At 43.9% G+C, this 27,223-nt stretch overlaps 1 protein-coding gene and 3 pseudogenes across 1 annotated transcript; 2 read left to right on the top strand and 2 right to left on the bottom strand.

The window, feature by feature from the left end:
• Window positions 1–10,335: 10,335 nt before the first annotated feature.
• LOC122931806 lies at window positions 10,336–11,325 on the bottom strand (annotated as a pseudogene).
• A 60-nt stretch (window positions 11,326–11,385) lies between these two features.
• LOC122931805 (gastrula zinc finger protein XlCGF49.1-like) lies at window positions 11,386–25,505 on the bottom strand. The gene is made up of 2 exons (XM_044285862.1): window positions 24,899–25,505; window positions 11,386–11,432 (listed from the first exon to the last, which is right to left on the bottom strand). The coding sequence occupies exons 1-2, from the start codon at window positions 25,503–25,505 to the stop codon at window positions 11,386–11,388; spliced, it is 654 nt and encodes a 217-aa protein (XP_044141797.1).
• LOC122933603 lies at window positions 12,211–12,304 on the top strand (annotated as a pseudogene).
• Window positions 25,506–26,406: 901 nt separating the features above from the next.
• On the top strand, window positions 26,407–26,516 carry LOC122933479 (annotated as a pseudogene).
• The last annotated feature ends 707 nt before the right edge of the window (window positions 26,517–27,223 follow it).

Below are 27,223 nucleotides of genomic sequence, written 5' to 3'. Positions count from 1 at the left end.
CACCCACCTGCTCCTGCAACCAGCCAGGCCCCTGCACCTCAGCCTCCCTGCGCAGCAACTCCAGCATCTCCTCCACTGATAGCGGCAGCTCCGACATGATCCTGCAACTCTGTTTGCTTTTCCTGGCCGAATGCCTCTGCCCCCCGCCTCCTCCTGACTCTGACCAGCAGCCCCTCCCCCTGGTTCTCATGACTACCCGCGCCCTTTCTAACTTCTCTGCACCTTAACCCTTCACTCACCTGTCCCCTCTCAGCCAAACACTCTTCATGGCCGGCCTCCCCTTACCGCTGCGCTTCTTGTCCGGCCTCACTTGATTGAAGGACAGGCCCCCCCTGCTATGATCGCTGGCGAGTTTGTAAGGGATACCTTCACAGGCGGCATAGACGAGGGCGGGCGGCCCTGACAACAAAGCGCTGACTGGTTGGGGATTGGGAGGAGCTCCGACGTCACTGTGATCACTGGGGCGTGTTGGCTTGCGATCATGTGACTAGCGACGGACATGTGAACACATGGCCCCTCCTCCCCGGACATGCGCGCTGGCTGCCGAGGCACGCGCTGGAAGCGTGCATCATGAAGGTAGGTGTGTTGCTGGATCTTATGTTTTACATGGGTGACCACCATGATATTATAAATACGCACATATCGGCACACCTGACATATAGTGAGCTATTAAATGAATCCGTAATTGGCCACAGCCGTGATTGTGGGAGTGGCTTAGGGTTTTTAAACAGGATCTTTTGGATAACACGGGGTGTTTGATAAAGGCTGTGTTAGCCAAAACGTAACAACTTTTACACGTTTGTTCACTTAAGCGGTTCCCGATAAAGGGATTTTTGTACCGGACATGCTGCCTCCATCATCATTCATTGGAGCCCTTTATGGATCTGGGACTCCAGGCAGGCTGCTGCATTCCGGATGACCGTGAGATCTGGTGAGTGCGACTCCATACTACTATTTTTTGCATAAGTGACGAGCAGACAGTAGTGGATGATGATGTAGCCGATTGCACATGGGAGCCAGGTGAAGAGGGGGCTTCATGATCATCATCAAGGGGTGAGGATGGCAGCTTGACCATGAGACAGCGGCAGGGTGGCAGCATGCCTCTGAGCCAGCAGGGAACAAGTATGGCTGTTAGCCAGCAGGGTGGCACCAGTGTGAGATCTGAAACCTAACGTGCCCGGCGTAGACGGTCTACTACTCAGGAGCCTACCTTTCAAGAAACAATTAAAAATTCCTGCCGGACACCCCAGAGAGAGGGATTTACTTAAATCTATGCCGGCCAGGACGCCAAGGGATGTACTAGCTCGCCTTCACTTCTTCCATTTTAAAAACAAGCTTCTCAGGGAAGCAGGAAGCAAAAAAGACATTCCTGAGCGATTTAAACAAGTTTCTTTCTATGCTGATCTCTCTCCAGCAACTCTAGCCAGGAGGAGGGAGTTTGCTAAATATACCACAATCCTGAGAGAGAATGGAATCCCATATCGCTGGGGTTTCCCAGTGAAACGTATTGTCAGTAGAAATGGCACTAACTTAATTTTACTTTCTCCATCTCAAGCTGCAAACCTCCTGGAGAGGTGGTCCTTACTCCAGCCACAAGAGGGATCCAGATCTCCACGGAAACAGAAGCCACCCACGCTGACCAAGAATGGACTGTGGTGAAATCTACGAAGTGATAACCTTCATAGGTACCAACCAGGTAAGGTAGGTCACCTGCCTACACCATTCTACATTGGGTCTGCTTTCTTCCACTCTTGACCCATCCATATATCTAGAAACACACAAATGTTACAGTCCTTCAGAGACTCCCCCATATACGAGCTGTTGGTTGCTTGTTGGGACATCCAATAAGTCATGTCTTGGCTGTGGCTGTTGGACGTCCTCTGTTAGATAAAATTCAGATTTTTTGCCACGTATTATATATTTTTTTCCTTTTTGCTATTTTTGTTTTTCTTTTTCTCAGCTGATGTAGTTGTTTTTACACCGCAAACTGGATCTCCCCCTCTCTCTCCAACCCTACACATGGCAATTGTGACCGGGTTTGACGATCTACTAGAGACTGTATGGTTTCTTAAAAGTTTTACTTTCCTTGTTTATTTTGGTTTGTTTTTTTAGGGTGACATGTCATTACCCGCTTCTGATTTCCTGATGCATCTTTGCACTCTATTGTTCTATGTAGCACTGTACATTTTATATGGCATTACAGGGAGATCACTAATAAAAGTGAGGGAGTGGTGGATATTACTGTTAAAGGGGTTGTCTCACTTCAGCAAATAGCATTTATTAAGTAGAGAACGTTAATACAAGACACTTACTAATAGAATGTTATTATGGATATTGCTTCCTTTGCTGGCTGGATTCATTTTTCCATCGCATTATATCCTGATTGTTTCCATGGTTACGACCACCCTGCAATTTATCAGCAGTGGTCATGCTTGCACACTATAGAAAAAAGCACCAGCATATGTGCGCCTCCAGGTTCCTGGCCAACAGCACGGTACCATTAAAACCGTCACCTTACTCTCAAAAAATTAGCCCCTACATAAGACAATTAGTAAAAATAAATAAAAAAAATGACAATGGAGAAACTAAAATAGGATTTTTTTTGCTTTAAAACTGCTATTACTGTGTTAAAGTGAAATAGAAAAAAAAATTGACATTTTTGTATTGCCACATCTGTAACAATCTGCTATATAAAAATATCACATGACCTAATCCCTCAGGTGAACGCCGTAAAAAAAACATTAGACACGGGCAAAAAAGCTATTTTTTGTCACCTAATATCACATAAAGTGCAACACCAAGCGATCAAAAAGGCATATGCTCCCCAAAATAGTACCAATCAAATCATCACCTCATCCCGGAAAAATCGAGACCCTAACTAAGACAATCGGTCAAAAAAACTAAAAAACAATGGCTCTCAGACTATGGAGACACTAAAACATCATTTTTTTGTTTAAAAAATACTAATATTGTGTAAAACTTAAATAAAATAGAAAAAATCATACATATTAGGTATTACCACGTCCATATCAATCTGCTCTACAATATCTCATGATCTAACCCCTCAGATGAACACTGTATAAATAAAAAAAAACTGTGCTAAAAACACAATTTTTTTGTCACCTTGCCCCATAAAGTGTAATAATGAATGATCAAAAAATCATATGTATGCAAAATGGTACCAATAAAAACGTCAACATTTCCTGCAAAAAATGAGCTCCTGCGCAAGACGATCGGCAGAAAAATTAAAAAAAATATGGCGTTCAGAAAATGGAGACACAAAAACATAATTTCTTTTTCAAAAATGCTTTATTATCTAAAACTGAAACAAACAAAGAAAGTAGACATATTTGATATTATTGCGTCTGTAATAACCTGCTGTATAAAAATAGCACATGAACTACACTGTCAGATGAATGTTGTAAAAATAAAAAAACAATGCCAGAACTGCCACCTTATTTCGTAGTTTCCAAAATGGGGCACTTTCTGGGAGTTTCTACTGTAAGGGTGCATCAGGGGGGCTTAAAATGGAACATGGCATCTAAAACAAGTCCAGCAAAATCTGCTATTGCAAAAACCATATGGCGCTCCTTTTCTTCTGCGCCCTGCCATGTGCCATTATATCATTTTACGACCACATGTGGGGTGTTTATTTAAACAGCAGAATTAGGGTAATAAATATTTAGTTTGGCTGTTAACCCTCGATGGGTCATTTATTGGGGGTTGCCACTATGTAAGCCCCACAAAATAACTTCAGAACTGAACTGATCCTTAAAAATTTGACTTTGGAAAATTTATTTTAAAATTGCAAATATTGCTTTAAAAATTCTAAACCTTCTAACATCCTAAAAAAATAATAATAATTACATTACCAAAATGATGCCCACATAAAGTAGATATATGGGGAATGTTAATTAATGAATATTTTATGAGGCATCACTATCTGTCTTAAAAGCAGAGAGATTCAAATTTAGAAAACAGTGACATTTTTAAAATTTGAATAAACTTTTAGGTAAAACATATTGACTTAAATTTACCATTAACATGAAGTACAATGTGTCATGAGAAAACAATCTCTGAATGGCTTGAATGAGTAAAAGAATTCCAAAGGTATTACCACATAAATTGACATGTCAGATTTTCTAAATTAGGCCTGGTCAGGAAGGGGGTAAATGGCTCGGTCTGGAAGTGGTTAAGGGGGCGAGCCACTAGGGAGGTCACTGTTAAAGAGGCGGGAACTTTGGAGGTTACTGTTAGGGGGGCATGGGACTTTGGAGGTCACTGCTAAGGCAGAGGGGTACTCTGGAGGTCATTGTTCAGGAGGTGGGGTACTGTGGAGATCACTGTTAAAGGGCTTCTGTCACCCCACTAAACCCCACTAAATCTAATTAATCATTTTGGTCCAGTAGATTTTGTTTAAAACATGCTTTTAAAATATGCAAATTACCTTGCTACCAGCAAGTAGGGCGGCTACTTGCTGGTAGCAGCCGCATCCTCCGATCTTAAAGACGCCCCCTCCGCATGTTGATTGACAGGGCCAGGGAACGGGATCGTTCTCTGCTGGCCCTGTTTGCATTCAAAATCTCGCGCCTGCGCCGTACCTGTCTTCAATCGACGCAGGCGCACTGAGAGGCGGCCGCTCGCTCGGCCGCTCCATCCTCAATGCGCCTGCGCCGGGTGTAGATGTGACGTCATCGGCGCAGGCGCATTGAGGATGGAGCGGCCGAACGAGCGGCCGCCTCTCAGTGCGCCTGGGCCGATTGAAGACAGGTACGGCCGTGGCGCAGGCGCCAGATTTTGAATGCAAACAGGCAGGGCCAGCAAAGAACGATTTCGTTCCCTGGCCCTGTCAATCAAAAAAAGCTTGTTTTAAACAAAATCTACTGGACCAAAATGATTAATTAGATTATGTAGGCATAAATCGCAGTGTAGGGATTATAAGTAAACAAAAAAATAATAACGGTTTAGTGGGGTGACAGAAGCCCTTTAACCACTTCAGCCCCGCTAGGTGAAACCCCCTTCATGACCAGAGCACTTTTTACACTTCTGCACTACACTCCTTTCACCGTTTATCGCTCGGTCATGCAACTTACCACCCAAATGAATTTTACCTCCTTTTCTTCTCACTAATAGAGCTTTCATTTGGTGGTATTTCATTGCTGCTGGCATTTTTACTTTTTTTGTTATTAATCAAAATGTAACGATTTTTTTGCAAAAAAATGACATTTTTCACTTTCAGCTGTAAAATTTTGCAAAAAAAACGACATCCATATATAAATTTTTCGCCAAATTTATTGTTCTACATGTCTTTGATAAAAAAAAAATGTTTGGGCAAAAAAAAAATGGTTTGGGTAAAAGTTATAGCATTTACAAACTATGGTACAAAAATGTGAATTTCCGCTTTTTGAAACAGCTCTGACTTTCTGAGCACCTGTCATGTTTCCTGAGGTTCTACAATGCCCAAACAGTAGAAAAACCCCACAAATGACCCCATTTCGGAAAGTAGACACCCTAAGGTATTCGCTGATGGGCATAGTGAGTTCATAGAACTTTTTATTTTTTGTCACAAGTTAGCGGAAAATGATGATGATTTATTTATTTATTTTTTTTCTTACAAAGTCTCATATTCCACTAACTTGCGACAAAAAATAAAAAATTCTAGGAACTCACCATGCCCCTCACAGAATACCTTGGGGTGTCTTCTTTCCAAAATGGGGTCACTTGTGGCGTAGTTATACTGCCCTGGCAATTTAGGGGCCCAAATGTGTGAGAAGAACTTTGCAATCAAAATGTGTAAAAAATGGCCTGTGAAATCCGAAAGGTGCACTTTGGAATATGTGCCCCTTTGCCCACCTAGGCTGCAAAAAAGTGTCACACATCTGGTATCGCCGTACTCAGGAGAAGTTGGGGAATGTGTTTTGGGGTGTCATTTTACATATACCCATGCTGGGTGAGAAAAATATCTTGGTCAAATGCCAACTTTGTATAAAAAAATGGGAAAAGTTGTCTTTTGCCAAGATATTTCTCTCACCCAGCATGGTTATATGTAAAATGACACCCCAAAACACATTCCCCAACTTCTCCTGAGTACGGCGATACCAGATGTGTGACACTTTTTTGCAGCCAAGGTGGGCAAAGGGGCACATATTCCAAAGTGCACCTTTCAGATTTTGCAGGCCATTTTTTACACATTTTGATTGCAAGGTACTTCTCACACATTTGGGCCCCTAAATTGCCAGGGCAGTATAACTACGCCACAAGTGACCCCATTTTGGAAAGAAGACACCCCAAGGTATTCCGTGAGGGGCACGGCGAGTTCCTAGAATTTTTTATTTTTTGTCACAAGTTAGCGGAAAATGATGATTTTTTTTTTTTTCTCTTTTTTCCTTACAAAGTCTCATATTCCACTAACTTGCGACAAAAAATAAAAAATTCTAGGAACTCGCCATGCCCCTCACGGAATACCTTGGGGTGTCTTCTTTCCAAAATGGGGTCACTTGTGGGGTAGTTATACTGCCCTGGCAATTTAGGGGCCCAAATGTGTGAGAAGTACTTTGCAATCAAAATCTGTAAAAAATGACCGGTGAAATCCGAAAGGTGCACTTTGGAATATGTGCCCCTTTGCCCACCTTGGCATCAAAAAAGTGTCACACATCTGGTATCGCCGTACTCAGGAGAAGTTGGGTAATGTGAGTTGGGGTGTCATTTTACATATACCCATGCTGGGTGAGAGAAATATCTTGGCAAAAGACAACTTTTCCCATTTTTTTATACAAAGTTGGCATTTGACCAAGATATTTTTCTCACCCAGCATGGGTATATGTAAAATGACACCCCAAAACACATTGCCCAACTTCTCCTGAGTACGGCGATACCAGATGTGTCACACTTTTTTGCTGCCAAGGTGGGCAAAGGGGCACATATTCCAAAGTGCACCTTTCGGATTTTGCAGGCCATTTTTTACACATTTTGATTGCAAAGTACTTCTCACACATATGGGCCCCTAAATTGCCAGGGCAGTATAACTACGCCACAAGTGACCCCATTTTGGAAAGAAGACACCCCAAGGTATTCCGTGAGGGGCATGGCGAGTTCCTAGAATTTTTTATTTTTTGTCGCAAGTTAGTGGAATATGAGACTTTGTAAGGAAAAAAGAAAAAAAAAGAAAAATCATAATTTTCCGCTAAATTGTGACAAAAAAAAAAAAATTCTAGGAACTCGCCATGCCCCCCACGGAATACCTTGGGGTGTCTTCTTTCCAAAATGGGGTCACTTGTGGCGTAGTTATACTGCCCTGGCAATTTAGGGGCCCAAATGTGTAAGAAGTACCTTGCAATCAAAATGTGTAAAAAATGGCCTGCGAAATCCGAAAGGTGCCCCTTTGCCCACCTTGGCTGCAAAAAAGTGTCACACATCTGGTATCGCCGTACTCAGGAGAAGTTGGGCAATGTGTTTTGGGGGGTCATTTTACATATACCCATGCTGGGTGAGAGAAATATCTTGGCAAAAGACAACTTTTCCCATTTTTTTATACAAAGTTGGCATTTGACCAAGATATTTTTCTCACCCAGCATGGGTATATGTAAAATGACACCCCAAAACACATTCCCCAACTTCTCCTGAGTACGGCGATACCACATGTGTGACACTTTTTTGCAGCTTAGATGCGCAAAGGTGCCCAAATTCCTTTTAGGAGGGCATTTTTAGACATTTGGATCCCAGACTTCTTCTCACACTTTCGGGCCCCTAAAAAGCCAGGGCAGTATAAATACCCCACATGTGACCCCACTTTGGAAAGAAGACACCCCAAGGTATTCAATGAGGGGCATGGCGAGTTCCTAGAATTTTATTTTTTTTGCATAAGTTAGCGGATATTGATTTTTTTTTGTTTTTTTCTCACAAAGTCTCACTTTCCGCTAACTTAGGACAAAAATTTCAATCTTTCATGGACTCAATATGCCCCTCACGGAATACCTTGGGGTGTCTTCTTTCCGAAATGGGGTCACATGTGGGGTATTTATACTGCCCTGGCTTTTTAGGGGCCCTAAAGCGTGAGAAGAAGTCTGGAATATAAATGTCTAAAAATGTTTACGCATTTGGATTCCGTGAGGGGTATGGTGAGTTCATGGGAGATTTTATTTTTTGACACAAGTTAGTGGAATATGAGACTTTGTAAGAAAAAACAAAAACAAAAACAAACAAAAAATTTCCGCTAACTTGTGCCAAAAAAAATGTCTGAATGGAGCCTTACCAGGGGGGTGATCAATGACAGGGGGGTGGTCAATGACAGGGGGGGTGATCACCCATATAGACTCCCTGATCACCCCCCTGTCATTGATCACCCCCCCTGTAAGGCTCCATTCAGACATCCGCATGATTTTTTACGGATCCATGGATCGGATCCACAGAACGCATGCGGACGTCTGAATGGAGCCTTACAGGGGGGGTTATCAATGACAGGGGGTGATCAGGGTAATCAGGGTGATCACCCCCCTGTCACTGATCACCCCCCCTGTAAGGCTCCATTCAGACATCCGCATGATTTTTTACGGATCCATGGATACATGGATCGGATCCACAGAACGCATGCGGACGTCTGAATGGAGCCTTACAGGGGGGTTATCAATGACAGGGGGTGATCAGGGTAATCAGGGTGATCACCCCCCTGTCACTGATCACCCCCCCTGTAAGGCTCCATTCAGACATCCGCATGATTTTTTACGGATCCATGGATACATGGATCGGATCCACAGAACGCATGCGGACGTCTGAATGGAGCCTTACAGGGGGGTTATCAATGACAGGGGGTGATCAGGGTAATCAGGGTGATCACCCCCATGTCACTGATCACCCCCCCTGTAAGGCTCCATTCAGACATCCGCATGATTTTTTACGGATCCATGGATACATGGATCGGATCCACAGAACGCATGCGGACGTCTGAATGGAGCCTTACAGGGGGGTTATCAATGACAGGGGTGATCAGGGTGATCACCCCCCTGTCACTGATCACCCCCCCTGTAAGGCTCCATTCAGACGTCCGCATGATTTTTACGGATCCATGGATACATGGATCGGATCCACAGAAAGCATGCGGACGTCTGAATGGAGCCTTACAGGGGGGTTATCAATGACAGGGGGTGATCAGGGTAATCAGGGTGATCACCCCCATGTCACTGATCACCCCCCCTGTAAGGCTCCATTCAGACGTCCGCATGATTTTTACGGATCCATGGATACATGGATCGGATCCACAGAACGCATGCGGACGTCTGAATGGAGCCTTACAGGGGGGTGATCAATGACAGGCGGGTGATCACCCATATACACTCCCTGATCACCCCCTGTCATTGATCACCCCCATGTCACTGATCACCCCCCCTGTAAGGCTCCATTCAGACATCCGCATGATTTTTTACGGATCCATGGATACATGGATCGGATCCACAGAACGCATGCGGACGTCTGAATGGAGCCTTACAGGGGGGTTATCAATGACAGGGGTGATCAGGGTGATCACCCCCCTGTCACTGATCACCCCCCCTGTAAGGCTCCATTCAGACGTCCGCATGATTTTTACGGATCCATGGATACATGGATCGGATCCGTAAAAATCATGCGGACGTCTGAATGGAGCCTTACAGGGGGGGTGATCAATGACAGGGGGGTGATCAATGACAGGGGGTGATCAGGGAGTGTATATGGGTGATCACCCGCCTGTCATTGATCACCCCCCTGTAAGGCTCCATTCAGACGTCCGTATGCTTTTTGCGGATCCGATCCATGTATCCGTGGATCCGTAAAAATCATACGGACGTCTGAACGGAGCCTGACAGGGGGGTGATCAATGACAGGGCGGTGATCAATGACAGGGGGGTGATCAGGGAGTTTATATGGGGTGATCATGGGTGATCAGGGGTTTATAAGGGGTTAATAAGAGACACGGGGTGGGTGTAGTGTAGTGTGGTGTTTGGTGGGACTGTACTGACCTACCTGAGTCCTCTGGTGGTCGATCCTAACAAAAGGGACCACCAGAGGACCAGGTAGGAGGTATATTAGACGCTGTTATGAAAACAGCGTCTAATATACCTGTTAAAAAATTCGGATCTCCAGCCTGCCAGCGAACGATCGCCGCTGGCAGGCTGGAGATCCACTCGCTTACCTTCCGTTCCTGTGAGCGCGCGCGCCTGTGCGCGCGCGTTCACAGGAAATCTCGCGTCTCGCGAGATGACGCGTATATGCGTCCAGGAGGAGTAAAGCAACCACCTCCCGGACGCATATACGCGTACAGCGGTCGGGAGGTGGTTAAGGGAATGGGTACTCCCTCATAACAGTTTATAGATGTCTCACTAGACTTGATCCATAGCTAAAACGTTTCCTACATTCTGTATATTAAAATGTCTTTTCGCTTGTGTGACTTCTCAGGTGTCTCACAAGGCCTGATTTTTTAGCAAAACACTTTCCACATTCAGTACATGAAAATGGCTTCTCCCCTGTGTGAGTTCTCAGATGTGTCACAAGAGTTGATTTCACAGTAAAACACTTTCTACATTCAGTACATGAAAATGGCTTCTCTCCTGTGTGAGTTCTCAGATGTTTCACAAGACTTGATTTCTCAGTAAAACACTTTCCACATTCAGGACATGAAAATCGCTTTTCTCCTGTGTGAATTCTCTGATGTTCCTCAAAACTTGATTTTCTGCTAAAACACTTCCCACATTCAGAACATGAAAATGGCTTCTCCCCAATGTGAATTTGGAGATGTTTAACAAGACAACCTTTGTCAGCAAAATATTTTTCACATTCTAAACATGAATATGGCTTCTCCCCAGTATGAGTTCTCAGGTGTATCTTAAGATGATGTTTACTCTTAAACCACTTCCCACATTCCGAACATGAAAATGGCTTCTCTCCTGTGTGACTTCTCATATGTGGTTCTAGATGATGTTTACGCTTAAACAACTTTCCACATTCCTGACATGAAAATGGCTTTTCTCCTGTGTGAGTTCTCTGATGATCTGCAAGTTGTGATTTCCGACTAAAACTTTTCCCACATTCTAAACATGAAAATGGCTTTTTTTTTTTGTGATTTCTGAGATGTTGAAGAAGACGTGATTTCGCAGTAAAAGTTTTCTCACATTCTGAACATGAGTAAGGCTTCTCTCCTGTGGGATTTCTCTGATGTTGAGCAAAACTTGATAACACATTAAACATGTTGTCTCTTTCAGAACATGAAAATGGTTGTTCTTCTTTCTGAATTTCTTTGTGCACAGAAAGATTAAATTTGTTTTTTAAATCTCTCCCATTTTCAGAACTTGCAGACATCTCACCCAGATTATGTCCAGATGGGTTATTGCAAAGCTGTGATTTATTATCTTCTATGTTTTAAGTTACAATTAGATGACCTTGGGAGCCTTTCATCCAGTCTTCACCTGCAAAAACAAATAATTTTTATAAGATAAAAGTTTCTATTTTTCCTACTTACATATATAAAGGTAACTTACAGATAAAAAGTGCACCAAAGTTCTAAATACTAAATGCTAATAAGAAATTAAATGCATTGATTTAGAGAAATCTGCAAATTCTGTTTAACACATGCAGAAGCATCATTGGCAGGAGCATTGGCATTGATTGCTAAAGTTATGTTTACTCTGCACCAATATCCAATATTTTTTTATGGCAGTTTTATTAATTGATTAATTAGTTATTACATACTGCAGAAATTGTAGGTTCACAACTTTACATTTGTCTGTAAACTTCATATACAGCTTCTTGGCCTAAGGCTCCTGCTTCCCAAATGTCTAACACCCACCTACAGCAGAACAACAATACCATGCACCTAAGTGGTTGCAGATTTTGGGAGAAATTTATTAAGCCCGGCACTTTGGAATTTTTTCTTTTTGCAGTTGTTAGAAAATGTGCCTTTTTGCCTTTTTATACTTCTCACTTCACTTTTGAACAATAGATGGAAAGTGGTTAGCAATGTTAATGAGCTTTACTTTATCACTCTGAATTCTTTTTAAGGCGCAAAAAAGTCCCAAAGCCCCTCCAGTAGAAGGGTGGTGTAGAAATCTGGAGTAGAATTTCTAGACAAGAGCGTTAGGTTTAAAGATGAGCTAAATTTATCTAACATTGCATGACATTTGAGATGTTTGGTGCAAAGTACTCCAACTCCGACTCAAGGAAAACTGAATTCAAATATGACCGTCTCCCACTTCTCAGCCTTTTGGCTACGATCAAGTGTGGTATCTGTTCTTATCAGTCCCTGTGATCCGGTACACTAGAATCACATGAAGGACCCTAGGGAGTATGCCTTTGGCAATTATGCAGATGATAGGTAACCAAAGGCCTCCGGATAGAAACCATGGGCCTAGATGTTTGAAAGCCCGAGGTGCAAACGTGCCCCAGGAGGGGTGACCCTGGGGTGCTTGAACTCACTGGGGGTAGGGAGCCCACTAAGTGATGGCACATTTGCACATACTACACTTTTGAGCGTGCTCACCTCTATCTTTGCCAGCTTTTTGGCTGGGCGTAACAAGGGGTGACAGTCAGGTGGAAACTAGAGCAAGATTGGTGCTTCTTCAGCTTTACTTGAGGGATGGCCACTAGTCTCAGACCCTTGTAGGATAATTCTGACCCAAGGTGACTGGGATTGGTTTATGGGGGTTCTCTTCTCTTATGGAGAGGGCCTGCGATTGATCATGTCCTTGTGCACATTTTTATGTGGCACGCAGCATAAATTTTGATGCACGGGTGTAGAAAGCATGTTTCTCAGGCTTTCGTAAAAAAAAAGATTAAGCAGACCTGCCTCAGCCTCCTCTCTGCTCTACCTTTTAGTGATCCGCATCCTTCATACAACTGGTGAGATCTTAACTAGGAACGGAGCTCATGAAAAAATAGCAGAAATGCAGAGAGGACGGCGGCTCACAGACTGCCATTATACATAATGAGAGAGATCTGGTAATAGATTTATAATAAAGTAGTATTTCAGTATTCTCAATAATTTTATTTTATTAATTTTGGATGATGAGGAGTTACACATTGGTGCATGGATCCCAACAGCCCCTAGAGACTGATACATGGACCCAATGGGGACAACTACTATAGGTGACGAAATGAGGCTTTGAAATATAATGTTGTACTGGAAAATCACTACAACCTGTTTTCTGATTAAATTTGGTTATTTACGCCATTTTATAACATTTTATTTCAGATTGTTCTAGTGCCAGGATGGAATCTAAATCAATTATTAATAATAATAGTAATAATAATCACCATTTCGTCATGTACTTTTTACCTTAGTTTTATATAATTCCAAATTGTCAGATTGTCCTTCAGTAGCTCCTGTTCTTAATAATCAATTTAAATGAAAAGGCAACATTTTGGGCTGCTTTCTGGTCATTTTTAAATATAATGTGCAATTGTTTATTTTGGGACTACAGTAGATACACTTAGGGCGTACCTAAAGGCTCATGGGGTCTGGTGTAAGAGTTCAGCTTGGGCCCCTCTTCCCTCAGTGCTTTGTGGCCGGGGCAGGGAAGCACATAGCCTTCGTGCCTCTTAAAGGGTCTGATTCTAAGGTTCAGTGCAAGAAATGAAATTCAAGAAGAAGTGTAGAAAATGTGTATTGTAAAAGGTGGAAAATCAGTGTCCAGTTATGATGGAGATCTACATGGAGATATACACAGGAGACATTACAGACAGAGACAAATTGTTCTTATACACAGCACAGATTACAATATCTTATAATTCCTTCCACTTACAGTCAGTTCAGTGACACTTACCAGACATGGACCCTCCACACACTCATGACTAGATCTCCAGTCAGTGTCTTCTCCTCAGCAAGTCAAGGATCCAAGTAAATTCCCCTGGCGAATTCCAGGTTTCAGAGCCATGCTTGGGTCTTTTATACCTCTTTGGTGGCTATAGCTATCTGCTCCTCCTCTTCCCCCAGGAGATGCCCAGTCCCACCTTCATATTCATTGAATCCTTTCATCATCAGATCTGGCTTCCATCATTACCATATGTAATGGGAGAATAATGGTCACACCTTCTCATCAACAAGTTTAGCATTTTCTGGCCTCCTGAGATGGTCCTTCATTTACACATTGTATTTGCAGGGTAGAGACCTATTGTTCACACTTCTATTTAGCATCTGTAAGAGATCCCTGGGATAATCCGAGACCTTTTCATGTGAGAATCAGTGTAAACAATGAGCATTTTACATCGTGATGAGATACATTCCACTCAGACCTACAACCACATGACACTTCATCTATAATTCACATATATGACATATTCCTTATTATATCCAGTAGAACAGATTATAAGACTTTTATTATTCAAGTCCTTATTCCTTACAGATCTCACCTAGAGGATGAATGACTTTAAAACAACGATCTCTTGTTCTGGTTCTGATCAATGGTCAGGTAGGTTGACACACTGCTCCAAATTAGATAGATAGATACGTGCATGCACGGCGAGAGAAATAACATTGACGCTTTATATAACGTCAAAGCATAACTCTAATTTATTAGGTGGGGGCTTTACATTATATACCCTCCATATTAGTGGGAGGAGTGTGCTCACATGATTGTTCTTTTAGCAAGAAGGAATGTAAACAGGAAAAAGGTTTAAGGCATATGTATGATAGACTCAGAGTAATTCCTGACAGTTTAAAGTTTTTGCTGCAAATAGTTTCAATCATAGAATGCATACTGGGGGTTGTCTCTCGGACATGCACCATTTTGTATGTGACAAGCAAGTGTCCATTATATTCCATAACACTCTCTTTGGTTTTACATTTTTTTGTGTATAGGGGTACTTTTGATACTTTTCAGCTGGAACTCAAACTATTTAATGCGACTCAAAAATATATAGAAAAGGCACCCAAACTGTGCTGGAGCAGACCCCTCTCCACCCACTCATCCCAAGGAAGACACTGGAGATGACGAGGATGAAGAAAAACCTAGTTCCGCCACAAAATTTGTAATTTTCTTTACAGTAGCACCAAGATAGCCCCCGGCACATGCAGGAGGCAGAACAGACACCAATGAACTCCAGCAACAAACGCACAATGAGGCAGCAGGTCCATAAGGAGCTGGTAGGATATATTTCCCCTGCAAGTAAAACTAGTCATGTGTCACCACCAGATCTTTGAGAAGTTCTGATAGACATTCTTCAGTACCTCCTGCATGATCTTCTTTTGTTTTGCTTTCGTTTTGACATCTCTCCTCCCTCTCCCAGCTGTCATCTATTAGCAGTGATTGCCTCCCTATATATCTCCTCCCCATACTGCCTCACCTTGTGGTTTATATTACATCCTGGATTGTGTTCTCTGCTAGAAGTTGCTACAGCTGGGTTTTCAGTTAAGTCTATTTCTGTATTTGTTGTTTTCCTGTTGGCTTGGTTCTAGGTGACCCTGACTCCCTCCATATTAAGTGCAGGGAGCTGGTGGTCGTGTCACCTCACTATTATAGGGTTTGCAGGTGTTATTCAGTCTAGGTACGTGGACATGCAACCTTCTATCACTGAGATCTTTGCATGGGCTGAGAAGACAGGGAGAGCTTCAGGGCTTTAATAGGATCCTTATTTGTAACTTCTTGTTTTCTGTTACACCATCCGTGACATTATAAACCGCCAAAACCATCTTAAGCATGGATCCGGTTTTAGCCTTGACGGACCGCATGCAGGGTCTTTCACTGGAGGTCGCAGAGCTCCGTAAAACTGTATCTCAGTTTCAGGTGACCGGTTCTGCTTGCGTTCATGGAGTTTGTTCTGAGCCTAAGATCTTGCTTCCGGATACCTTCTCTGGGGGTAGTGAGAATTTTGTTTGTTTTAGAGAGGCTTGCAAACTCCATTTTCGCCTACTTCCCCATTCCTCTGGTGATGAGGAGCAGAGGGTGGGGATCATCATCTCACTGCTCAGGGATAAAGCTCAGTCTTGGGCCTTTTCGCTGCCGGTGGGGGCACGGCCCCTCCGATCAGTGGATTAATTTTTTGTAGCCCTGGGTCAGATATATGATGATCCAGATCGTATTGCTCTGGCTGAATCTAAACTGCGTCTGTTATGCCAGGGTAAACAGTCCGCAGAGATATACTGTTCAGAATTTTCGAAGATGGACAGCTGATACTGGTTGGAATGATGCTGCACTCCGAAGTAAATTTTGTCATGGTCTTTCAGAGAGATTGAAAGATGCATTTGCCTTTCATGAGAGACCTACCTCCTTGGAGTCCGCCATGTCTCGGGCCGTTCGTATTGACAGGCGTCTTAGAGAGAGAGGAGAGATCACTCCTTCCTGTCATACTCAGTCCAAGGACAGTGCAGCGGTCTCATTCAGTGCGCTGGGGTCTCGGTCTCTCTCAATCCCCTCTGAGCAGGAGCAGATGCAGCTGGGTTTGCTTGCCTCTGACAATAGAAGATTCAGCTCTCAGAGGAGGGTTTGTTTCTGTTGTGGAGTTATAAATCATTTGGCAAATGTTTGTCCCTCTAGGAGATTCAGGCAGTTTTTTGAGAGTAATATAGAAACAAAAAGAAAAAAATCCTGTAAAAACGTTCCATCTGTTACTATTGGCAAGGTTGATGTGGAAATTGAAGGTTTTCCCTTTGCTTGTAGTTCCCGTTTTGTCCTACCTGCCAGGGTGGCGTAGAGAGCAAGAACATTTTTTGTGAGATTTTTGTAGATAGTGGAGCAGCTGTCAATCTCATTGATAATCAATTTGTTATAACACATGGTTTCCAGGTATGCACTTTGGGAAAGGATATACCTGTTTTTGCTATTGACTCCGCTCCATTTTCTCAGAAATCGTTAAAGGGCATAGTTCACAATATCCGTTTGATTGTGAGTGATACTCATGTTGAGGATGTGTCATGTTTCGTCCTAAGCGGGTTGCCTACTCCTCTAGTGTTGGGGCTACCCTGGCTCACTAAACATATGTTTCAGAGGTTTCTACTAAGACTGAACCATTTTTTCTCTCTGAATTTTCGGATGTGTTTTCTGAGAGTGGTGTTCAGGAGCTGCCCCCTCACAGGGAGTACGATTGCCCTATTAATCTCATCCCAGGCACCAAGCTGCCTAAATCTCGTTTATACAATCCTTCCCAACCTGAATGGGTTGCTATGCGTGCTTATATCTCTGAGAGCCTGAGAAAGGGACACATACGACCCTCGAAGTCACCTGTTGCCGCTGGTTTTTTCTTTGTTAAGAAAAAAGATGGTTCTTTAAGACCATGTCTGGATTTCAGGGAGCTGAACAGTATCACAATTCGTGACCCTTATCCGCTTCCTCTGATCCCGGACCTGTTTAACCAGATTGTTGGGGCTAAAGTTTTTTCCAAGTTGGATTTAAGAGGGGCATACAACCTGGTCAGGGTCAGAGAAGGAGACGAATGGAAGACGGCCTTCAATACCCCTGAGGGCCATTTTGAGAATTTGGTTATGCCTTTTGGTTTGATGAATGCTCCAGCCGTCTTTCAGCTTTTTGTGGTCAGCATTTTTTATCATTTAATGGGGAAATTTGTACTAGTGTATCTAGATGATATTTAGATTTTTTCTCCTGATTTCTAAACTCATAAGGACCACCTATGTCAGGTCTTGCTCATTCTGCAGGAGAATAATGTCACGGAATGTGTACAGGAAACAATGCAAAACAACATGCATAAATGACTCGCTGGATCCAAAAGCTAAGGAACAAAAGGGAGACCCCTGTAGAAGACCTGGCACTTTCCCTGGCTGCTCAGCCTATGCATAGATCCGAATGGTGGAGGTATGCATATCCACGTACCTTGACTATATAAGCCCTGAGCACCCTACAATAGTGAGGGGACACGACCACCGGCTCCCTACACCAGACATGGAGGGAGTCAGGGTCACCTGGGATCCAACAAACAGAAAATAACAGATAACAGTTTAACACAACTTTGTAGAGGAGAGGAGAACCAGATGGGCATGCACACATACTCCAGGAAGAAATATAAGCCGCCCAGAAAAGCATTCTGGGGAGGAATTTAAAGGGAAGCAATTAGTCCAACCCATGACAGCTGAGAGAGACTAACGAGATAAGTAACTGAATACCACAACAAAGAAACTCAAGGGGGAGGTTCTGAAAGGCCTCTGTCAGAGCTTCTCAGCTGTCTGGTTGTGACAGTACCCCTCCCTCTACGAGTGGACTCCGGACACTCAGAACCCACCTTCTCAGGATGGGACCTATGGAAAGCCCTGATGAGACGAGAGGCCTTAATGTCCGTCACTGGGACCCACATCCTCTCCTCAGGACCATACCCCTCCCAATGAACAAGGTACTGAAGAGAACCGCGGACAAGACGAGAATCCACAATTCTAGAGACCTGAAATTCAAGATTACCATCAACCATAATCGGAGGAGGAGGCAAAGGCGAGGGTACAATGGGTTGAACATAAGGTTTCAATAAGGACTTATGAAAAACATTATGGATCTTCCAAGCCTGAGGAAGATCAAGACGGTATGCAACAGGATTGATGACAGACAGGATTTTGTAAAGCCCAATAAACCTAGGACCCAACTTCCAGGAGGGAACCTTCAATTTGATATTCTTGGTAGACAACCACACCAGATCACCAACATTCAGGTCCGGACCAAGCACACGTCTCTTATCTGCCACACGCTTATATCTCTCACTCATGCTCTTTAGATTATCTTGAATCTTTTGCCAAATAGATGACAAAGACGAGGAGAATCTGTCCTCATCAGGTAAACCAGAAGACCCCTCTCCCGAGAAAGTCCCAAACTGCGGATGAAACCCATATGCACCAAAAAATGGTGACTTATCAGAGGACTCCTGACGACAATTATTTAAAGCAAACTCAGCAAGGGACAAAAAAGAACACCAATCCTCTTGATTCTCCGCCACAAAACAGCGCAGATATGTCTCCAGATTCTGATTGACGCGCTCCGTCTGACCATTCGACTGCGGGTGGAAAGCAGAAGAGAATGACAACCGAACCCCCAAGCGAGAACAGAAAGCCTTCCAGAATCTGGAAACAAACTGCGTGCCCATATCAGAGACTATGTCTGAAGGAATACCGTGCAATTTGACAATGTGATCAAAAAAAATGCCTGCGCCAGCGTCTTAGCATTGGGCAAACCAGGAAAGGGGATGAAATGCACCATTTTGCTAAAACGGTCCACCACCACCAGAATCACAGTCTTCCCCGAGGAACGAGGCAGGTCCGTGATAAAGTCCATGGACAGATGTGTCCAAGGACGGGAAGGAATGGGTAAGGGAAGGAGAGGACCTGATGGCCGTGAATGAGGGACTTTAGCACGAGCGCAAGTCTCGCAGGCTGCCACAAAACCCTCAACCGACTTACGAAGCGCAGGCCACCAGAATCTCAGAGCGATGAGATCCAGTGTGGCTCTTACCCCCGGGTGCCCAGCAAGGACCGTATCGTGGTGTTCTTTAAAAATCTTGTGTCTTAAAGCGAGAGGCACAAACAACCTCCCAGGAGGACAAAAATCAGGAGCCTCTGACTGGGCTGCCTGCACCTCTGCCTCCAATTCAGGAAAAAGAGCCGAGACCACCACACCTTCAGCCAAAATGGGACCCGGGTCTTCAAAATTCCCGCCTCCCGGAAAACAACGTGACAGGGCATCTGCCTTCACATTCTTAACTCCAGGGCGAAACGTGACAACAAAATTAAACCTAGAAAAGAACAAAGACCATCTGGCCTGTCTCGGGTTCAGACGCTTGGCTGACTCCAAGTAAGCCAGATTTTTATGGTCAGTAAATACGGTAATAGGGTGTCTGGCTCCCTCTAGCCAATGGCGCCATTCCTCAAAAGCCAACTTGATGGCCAACAATTCCCTATCTCCCACATCGTAATTTCTCTCTGCGGAGGAGAGTTTTCTTGAGAAAAAGGCACACGGTCGCCAATTGGCAGGAGAGGAACCCTGAGACAAGACCGCCCCCACACCCACCTCAGAAGCATCAACCTCAACTATGAAGGGTAAAGAAACATCAGGTTGCACCAAGATGGGAGCGGAAGCAAAACTCTCCTTGATATTAGAAAAAGCCTTACGCGCCTCTACTGACCAAGAAGAAAAATCTACCCCCTTTTCTGGTCATGTCAGTGAGTGGTTTAACAATAGAAGAATAATTCAAAATGAACTTCCTGTAATAATTGGCAAAGCCCAAAAAACGCATCAGCGCCTTCTGATTCTCAGGAAGCTCCCACTCAAGCACAGCGCGGACCTTCTCGGGGTCCATGCGAAAACCAGAAGCGGAGAGAAGAAACCCCAGAAATTGAATTTCTGGAACCGCAAACACACATTTTTCCAGTTTCGCATATAATTTATTCTCCCGCAGGATGAGCAAGACCTGACGTAAATGTTCCTTATGAGTTTTGAAATCGGGAGAAAAAATCTAAATGTCATCTAAATACACCAATACAAATTTTCCCATCAAATGATAAAAAATGCTGTTCACGAAATGCTGAAAAACGGCTGGGGCATTCATCAAACCAAAAGGCATAACCAAATTTTCAAAATGGCCCTCAGGGGTATTGAAGGCCGTCTTCCATTCGTCCCCTTCTCTGACCCTGACCAGGTTGTATGCCCCTCTTAGATCTAATTTGGAAAATACTTTAGCCCCAACAACCTGGTTAAACAGGTCCGGGATCAGAGGAAGCGGATAAGGGTCACGAATTGTGATACTGTTCCGCTCCCTGAAATCCAGACAAGGTCTTAAAGAACCATCTTTTTTCTTAACAAAGAAAAAACCAGCGGCAACAGGTGACTTCGAGGGTCGTATGTGTCCTTTTCTCAGAGATATAAGCACGCATAGCGACCCTCTCAGGTTGGGAAAGATTGTATAAACGAGATTTAGGCAGCTTGGCGTCTGGGATGAGATTAATAGGGCAATCGTACTCCCTGTGCGGGGGCATATCCTGAACTCCACTCTCAGAGAAGACATCCGAAAATTCAGAGAGAAAAGATGGTGCAGTCTTAGTAGCAACCTCAGAAACAGATGTCATGAGGCAATTCTCTCTGCAAAAGTCACTCCAACCATTTATTTGCTTCGCTTGCCAATCAATGGTGGGGTTATGCTTAGTGAGCCAGGGCAGCCCCAACACCAGCGGGGTGGGCAAACCGCTAAGGACGAAACATGACACATCCTCAACATGAGCATCACTCACAATTAAACAGATATTGTGAACTATGCCCTTTAATGATTTCTGAGAAAGTGGAGCGGAATCGATAGCAAAAACAGGAATATCCTTTCTCAAAGAGCACACCTGGAAACCATGAGTTATCGCAAATTGATTATCAATGAGATTGACCGCTGCTCCACTATCCACAAAAATCTCACAAAAAATGTTCTTGCTCTCTAGCAGGACAAAACGGGAACTACAAGCAAACGGAAAACCTTCAATTTCCGCCTCAACCCTGCCAATAGTAACAGACGGAACATTTTTAAAAGATTTTTTCCTCTTTGTTTCTTTATTATACCCAGAGAACTGCCTGAATCTCCTAGAGGGACAAATATTTGCCGAATGATTAATACCTCCACAACAAAAACAAACCCTCCCATGCGGGCTGAATCTTCTATTGTCAGAAGCAATCAACCCCAGCTGCATGGGCTCCTGCTCAGAAGGGGCTGACAGCGACTGAGACCCCTGCGCACAGAATGGGACCGCTGCACAGTCCTGGGACCGAGTATGACAGGAAGGAGAGATCTCTCCTCTCTCTCTAAGACGCCTGTCAATACGAACGGCCTGAGACATAGCAGAGTCCAAAGAAATAGGCCTTTCATGAAAGGCAAATGCATCTTTCAATCCCTCTGAAAGACCATGGCAAAATTGACTTCGGAGTGCAGCATCATTCCAACCGGTGTCAGCTGCCCATCTCCGAAATTCTGAGCAGTATATTTCTGCGGATTGTTTACCCAGGCATAAGAGACGTAGTCTAGACTCCGCCAGAGCAATACGATCCGGATCATCATATATCTGACCCAGGGCTAAAAAGAATTCATCCACTGAACGGAGAGGCCGTGCCCCCTCCGGCAGCGAAAAGGCCCAGGACTGAGCGTTACCTCTGAGCAGCGATATAATGATCCCCACCCTCCGTTCCTCATCTCCAGAGGAAAGGGGAAGAAGGCGAAAATGGAGTTTGCAAGCCTCTCTAAAACGCACAAAATTCTCACTACCCCCGGAGAACGTATCCGGGAGCGAGATCTTAGGCTCAGAACAAGCTCCATGAACGCAAGCTGAACCGGTCACTTGAAGCTGAGAAAAAGTCTTACGGAGGTCAGCTACCTCCAATGAAAGACCCTGGAAGCGTTCAGCCAAAAGTGAAACCGGATCCATGCTTAAGACGGTTTTGGCGGCTTATAATGTCACGGAATGTGTACAGGAAACAATGCAAAACAACATGCATAAATGACTCGCTGGATCCAAAAGCTAAGGAACAAAAGGGAGACCCCTGTAGAAGACCTGGCACTTTCCCTGGCTGCTCAGCCTATGCATAGATCCGAATGGTGGAGGTATGCATATCCACGTACCTTGACTATATAAGCCCTCAGCACCCTACAATAGTGAGGGGACACGACCACCGGCTCCCTACACCAGACACGGAGGGAGTCAGGGTCACCTGGGATCCAACAAACAGAAAATAACAGATAACAGTTTAACACTTAACTTTGTAGAGGAGAGGAGAACCAGATGGGCATGCACACATACTCCAGGAAGAAATATAAGCCGCCCAGAAAAGCATTCTGGGGAGGAATTTAAAGGGAAGCAATTAGTCCAACCCATGACAGCTGAGAGAGACTAACGAGATAAGTAACTGAATACCACAACAAAGAAACTCAAGGGGGAGGTTCTGAAAGGCCTCTGTCAGAGCTTCTCAGCTGTCTGGTTGTGACAAATAAATTGTACGCTAAACTGGAAAAATGTGTGTTTGCGGTTCCAGAAATTCAAAATCTGGGGTTTCTTCTCTCCACTTCTGGTTTTCGCATGGACCCCGAGAAGGTCCGCGCTGTGCTTGAGTGGGAGCTTCCTGAGAATCAGAAGGCGCTGATGCGTTTTTTGGGTTTTGCCAATTATTACAGGAAGTTTATTTTGAATTATTGCTCTGTTGTTAAACAACTCACTGATATGACTAGAAAGGGGGTAGATTTTTCCTCCTGGTCGGTAGAGGCGCGTAAGGCCTTTTCTAGTATCAAGGAGAGTTTTGCTTCCGCTCCCATCTTGGTACAACCTGATATCTCTCTGCCCTTCATGGTTGAGGTGGACGCTTCTGAGGTGGGTGCGGTCTTGTCTCAGGGTCCCTCTCCTGCCAAATGGCAACCGTGTGCCTTTTTCTCGAAGAAACTCTCCTCCGCAGAGAGAAATTACGATGTGGGAGATGGTCTTTTTTCTTTTCAAGGTTTAATTTTGTTGTCACGTTCCGCCCTGGGGTTAAGAATGTGAATGCGGATACCCTGTCATGTTGTTTTCCGGGAGGGGGGAACTTTGAAGACCCGGGTCCCATTTTGGCTGAAGGGGTGGTTGTGTCTGCTCTTTATCCTGAATTGGAGGCAGATGTTCAGGCAGCCCAGGCAGAGGCTCCTGATCTTTGTCCTCCTGGGAGGTTGTTTGTGCCTCTCGCTTTACGACACAAGGTTTTTAAGGAGCACCATGATACTGTCCTTGCTGGGCACCCGGGGGGTAGAGCCACAGTGGATCTCATTGCTCAGAGATTCTGGTGGCTGGCTCTTCGTAAGTCGGTTGAGGGTCTTGTGGCAGCCTGCGAGGCCTGCGCTCGTGCCAAAGTCCCTCATTCACGGCCATCGGGTCCTCTCCTTCCGTTACCCATTCCTTCCCGTCCTTGGACACATCTGTCCATGGATTTCATTACGGACCTGTCTCGTTCCTCGGGGAAGACTGTGATTCTGGTGGTGGTGGACCGTTTTAGCAAAATGGCGCATTTTGTTCCTTTTCCTGGCTTGCCCAATGCTAAAACGCTGGCGCAGGCATTTATTGATCACATTGTCAAACTGCATGGTATCCCTTCAGCCCACTGAGAGGCAGCCGCTCGCTCGGCCGCTCCATCCTCAATGCGCCTGCGCCGGGTGTAGATGTGACGTCATCGGTGCAGGCGCATTGAGGATGGAGCGGCCGAACGAGCGGCCGCCTCTCAGTGCGCCTGGGCCGATTGAAGACAGGTACGGCCGCGGCGCAGGCGCCAGATTTTGAATGCAAACAGGCAGGGCCAGCAGAGAAAGATTCCGTTCCCTGGCCCTGTCAATAAACATGCGGAGGGGGCGTCTTTAGGATCGGAGGATGCGGCTGCTACCAGCAAGTAGTCGCCCTACTTGCTGGTAGCAAGGCAATTTGCATATTTTAAAAGCACGTTTTAAACAAAATCTACTGGACCAAAATGATTAATTAGATTATGTAGGCATAAATCGCAGTGTAGGGATTATAAGTAAACAAAAAAAAAATGGTTTAGTGGGGTGACAGAAGCCCTTTAAGAGAATGGGTACTCCCTCATAACAGTTTATAGATGTCTCACTAGACTTGATCCATAGCTAAAACGTTTCCTACATTCTGTATATTAAAAAGTATTTTCTCTTGTGTGACTTCTCAGGTGTCTCACAAGGCTTGATTTTTTAGCAAAACACTTTCCACATTCAGTACATGAAAATGGCTTCTCCCCTGTGTGAGTTCTCAGATGTGTCACAAGAGTTGATTTCACAGTAAAACACTTTCTACATTCAGTACATGAAAATGGCTTCTCTCCTGTGTGAGTTCTCAGATGTTTCACAAGACTTGATTTCTCAGTAAAACACTTTCCACATTCAGGACATGAAAATCGCTTTTCTCCTGTGTGAATTCTCTGATGTTCCTCAAAACTTGATTTTCTGCTAAAACACTTCCCACATTCAGAACATGAAATTGGCTTCTCCCCAATGTGAATTTGGAGATGTTTAACAAGACAACCTTTGTCAGCAAAATATTTTTCACATTCTAAACATAAATATGGCTTCTCCCCAGTATGAGTTCTCAGGTGTATCTTAAGATGATGTTTACTCTTAAACCACTTCCCACATTCCGAACATGAAAATGGCTTCACTCCTGTGTGACTTCTCATATGTGGTTCTAGATGATGTTTACGCTTAAACAACTTTCCACATTCCTGACATGAAAATGGCTTTTCTCCTGTGTGAGTTCTCTGATGATCTACAAGTTGTGATTTCCGACTAAAACTTTTCCCACATTCTAAACATGAAAATGGCTTCTCTTTTTTGTGAATTCTGAGATGTTTAAGAAGACGTGATTTCGCAGTAAAAGTTTTCTCACATTCTGAACATGAGTACGGCTTCTCTCCTGTGGGATTTCTCTGATGTTGAGCAAAACTTGATAACACATTAAACATGTTGTCTCTTTCAGAACATGAAAATGGTTGTTCTTCTTTCTGAATTTCTTTGTGCACAGAAAGATTAAATTTGTTTTTTAAATCTCTCCCATATTCAGAACTTGCAGACATCTCACCCAGATTATGTCCAGATGGGTTATTGCAAAGCTGTGATTGATTATCTTCTATGTTTTAAGTTACAATTAAATGACCTTGGGAGCCTTTCATCCAGTCTTCACCTGCAAAAACAAATCATTTTTATAAGATAAAAGGTTCTCTTTTTCCTACTTACATATATAAAGGTAACTTACAGATAAAAAGTGTACCAAAGTTCTAAATACTAAATGCTAATAAGAAATTAAATGCATTGATTTAGAGAAATCTGTCAGCAAATTATTTTTAACACATGCAGAAGCATCATTGGCAGGAGCATTGGCATTGATTGCTAAAGTTATGTTTACTCTGCACCAATATCCAATATTTTTGTATGGCAGTTTTATTAATTGATTAATTAGTTATTACATACTGCAGAAATTATTCTCTTGTACTAGGTTCACAACTTTACATTTGTCTGTAAACTTCATATACAGCTTCTTGGCCTAAGGCTCCTGCTTCCCAAATGTCTAACACCCAAACTACAGCAGAACAACAATATCGTGCACCTAAGTGGTTGCAGATTTTGGGAGAAATTTATCAAGCCCGGCACTTTGGATTTTTTTCTTTTTGCAGTTGTTAGAAAATGTGCCTTTTTGCCTTTTTATACTTCTCACTTCACTTTTGAACAATAGATGGAAAGTGGTTAGCAATGTTAATGAGCTTTACTTTATCACTCTGAATTATTTTTAAGGCACAAAAAAGTCCCAAAGCCCCTCCAGTAGAAGGGTGGTGTAGAAATCTGGAGTAGAATTTCTAGACAAGAGCGTTAGGTTTAAAGATGAGCTAAATTTATCTAACAATGCATGACATTTGAGATGTTTGGTGCAAAGTACTCCAACTCCGACTCAAGGAAAACTGAATTCAAATATGACCGTCTTCCACTTCTCAGCCTTTTGGCTACGATCAAGTGTGGTATCTGTTCTTATCAGTCCCTGTGATCCGGTACACTAGGATGGGTGAAGCAGAGAATCACATAAAGGACCCTAGGGAGTATGCCTTTGGCAATTATGCAGATGATAGGTAACCAAAGGCCTCCAGGTAGAAACCATGGGCCTAGATGTTTGAAAGCCCGAGGTGCAAACGTGCCCCAGGAGGGGTGACCCTGGGGTACTTGAACTCACTGGGGGTAGGGAGCCCACTAAGTGATGGCACATTTGCACATACTACACTTTTGAGTGTGCTCACCTCTATCTTTGCCAACTTTATGGCTGGGCGTAACAAGGGGTGACAGTCAGGTGGAAACTAGAGCAAGATTGGTGCTTCTTCAGCTTTAGTTGAGGGATGGCCACTAGTCTCAGACCCTTGTAGGAGCATTCTGACCCAAGGTGACTGGGATTGGTTTATGGGGGTTCCCTTCTCTTATGGAGAGGGCCTGCGATGGATCATGTCCTTGTGCACATTTTTATGTGGCATGCAGCACGATTTTGATGCATGGGTGCCTCCTTTCTGCTCTACCTGTTAGTGATCCGCATCCTTCATACAACTGGTGAGATCTTAGCTAGGAACGGAGCTCATGAACAGATAGCAGAAATGCAGAGAGGACGGCGGCTCACAGACTGCCATTATAAATAATGAGAAATATCTGGTAATGGATTTATAATAAAGTAATATTTCAGTATTCTCAATCATTTTATTTTATTAATTTTGGACGATGAGGAGTTACACATTGGTGCATGGATCTCAACAGCCCCTAG

This window comes from Bufo gargarizans, chromosome 3, assembly GCF_014858855.1.
Source record: "Bufo gargarizans isolate SCDJY-AF-19 chromosome 3, ASM1485885v1, whole genome shotgun sequence".
NCBI lineage: Eukaryota > Metazoa > Chordata > Amphibia > Anura > Bufonidae > Bufo > Bufo gargarizans.
Note: the sequence above shows the minus strand (reverse complement) of the source record. Positions and strands in the feature narration are given on the sequence as shown.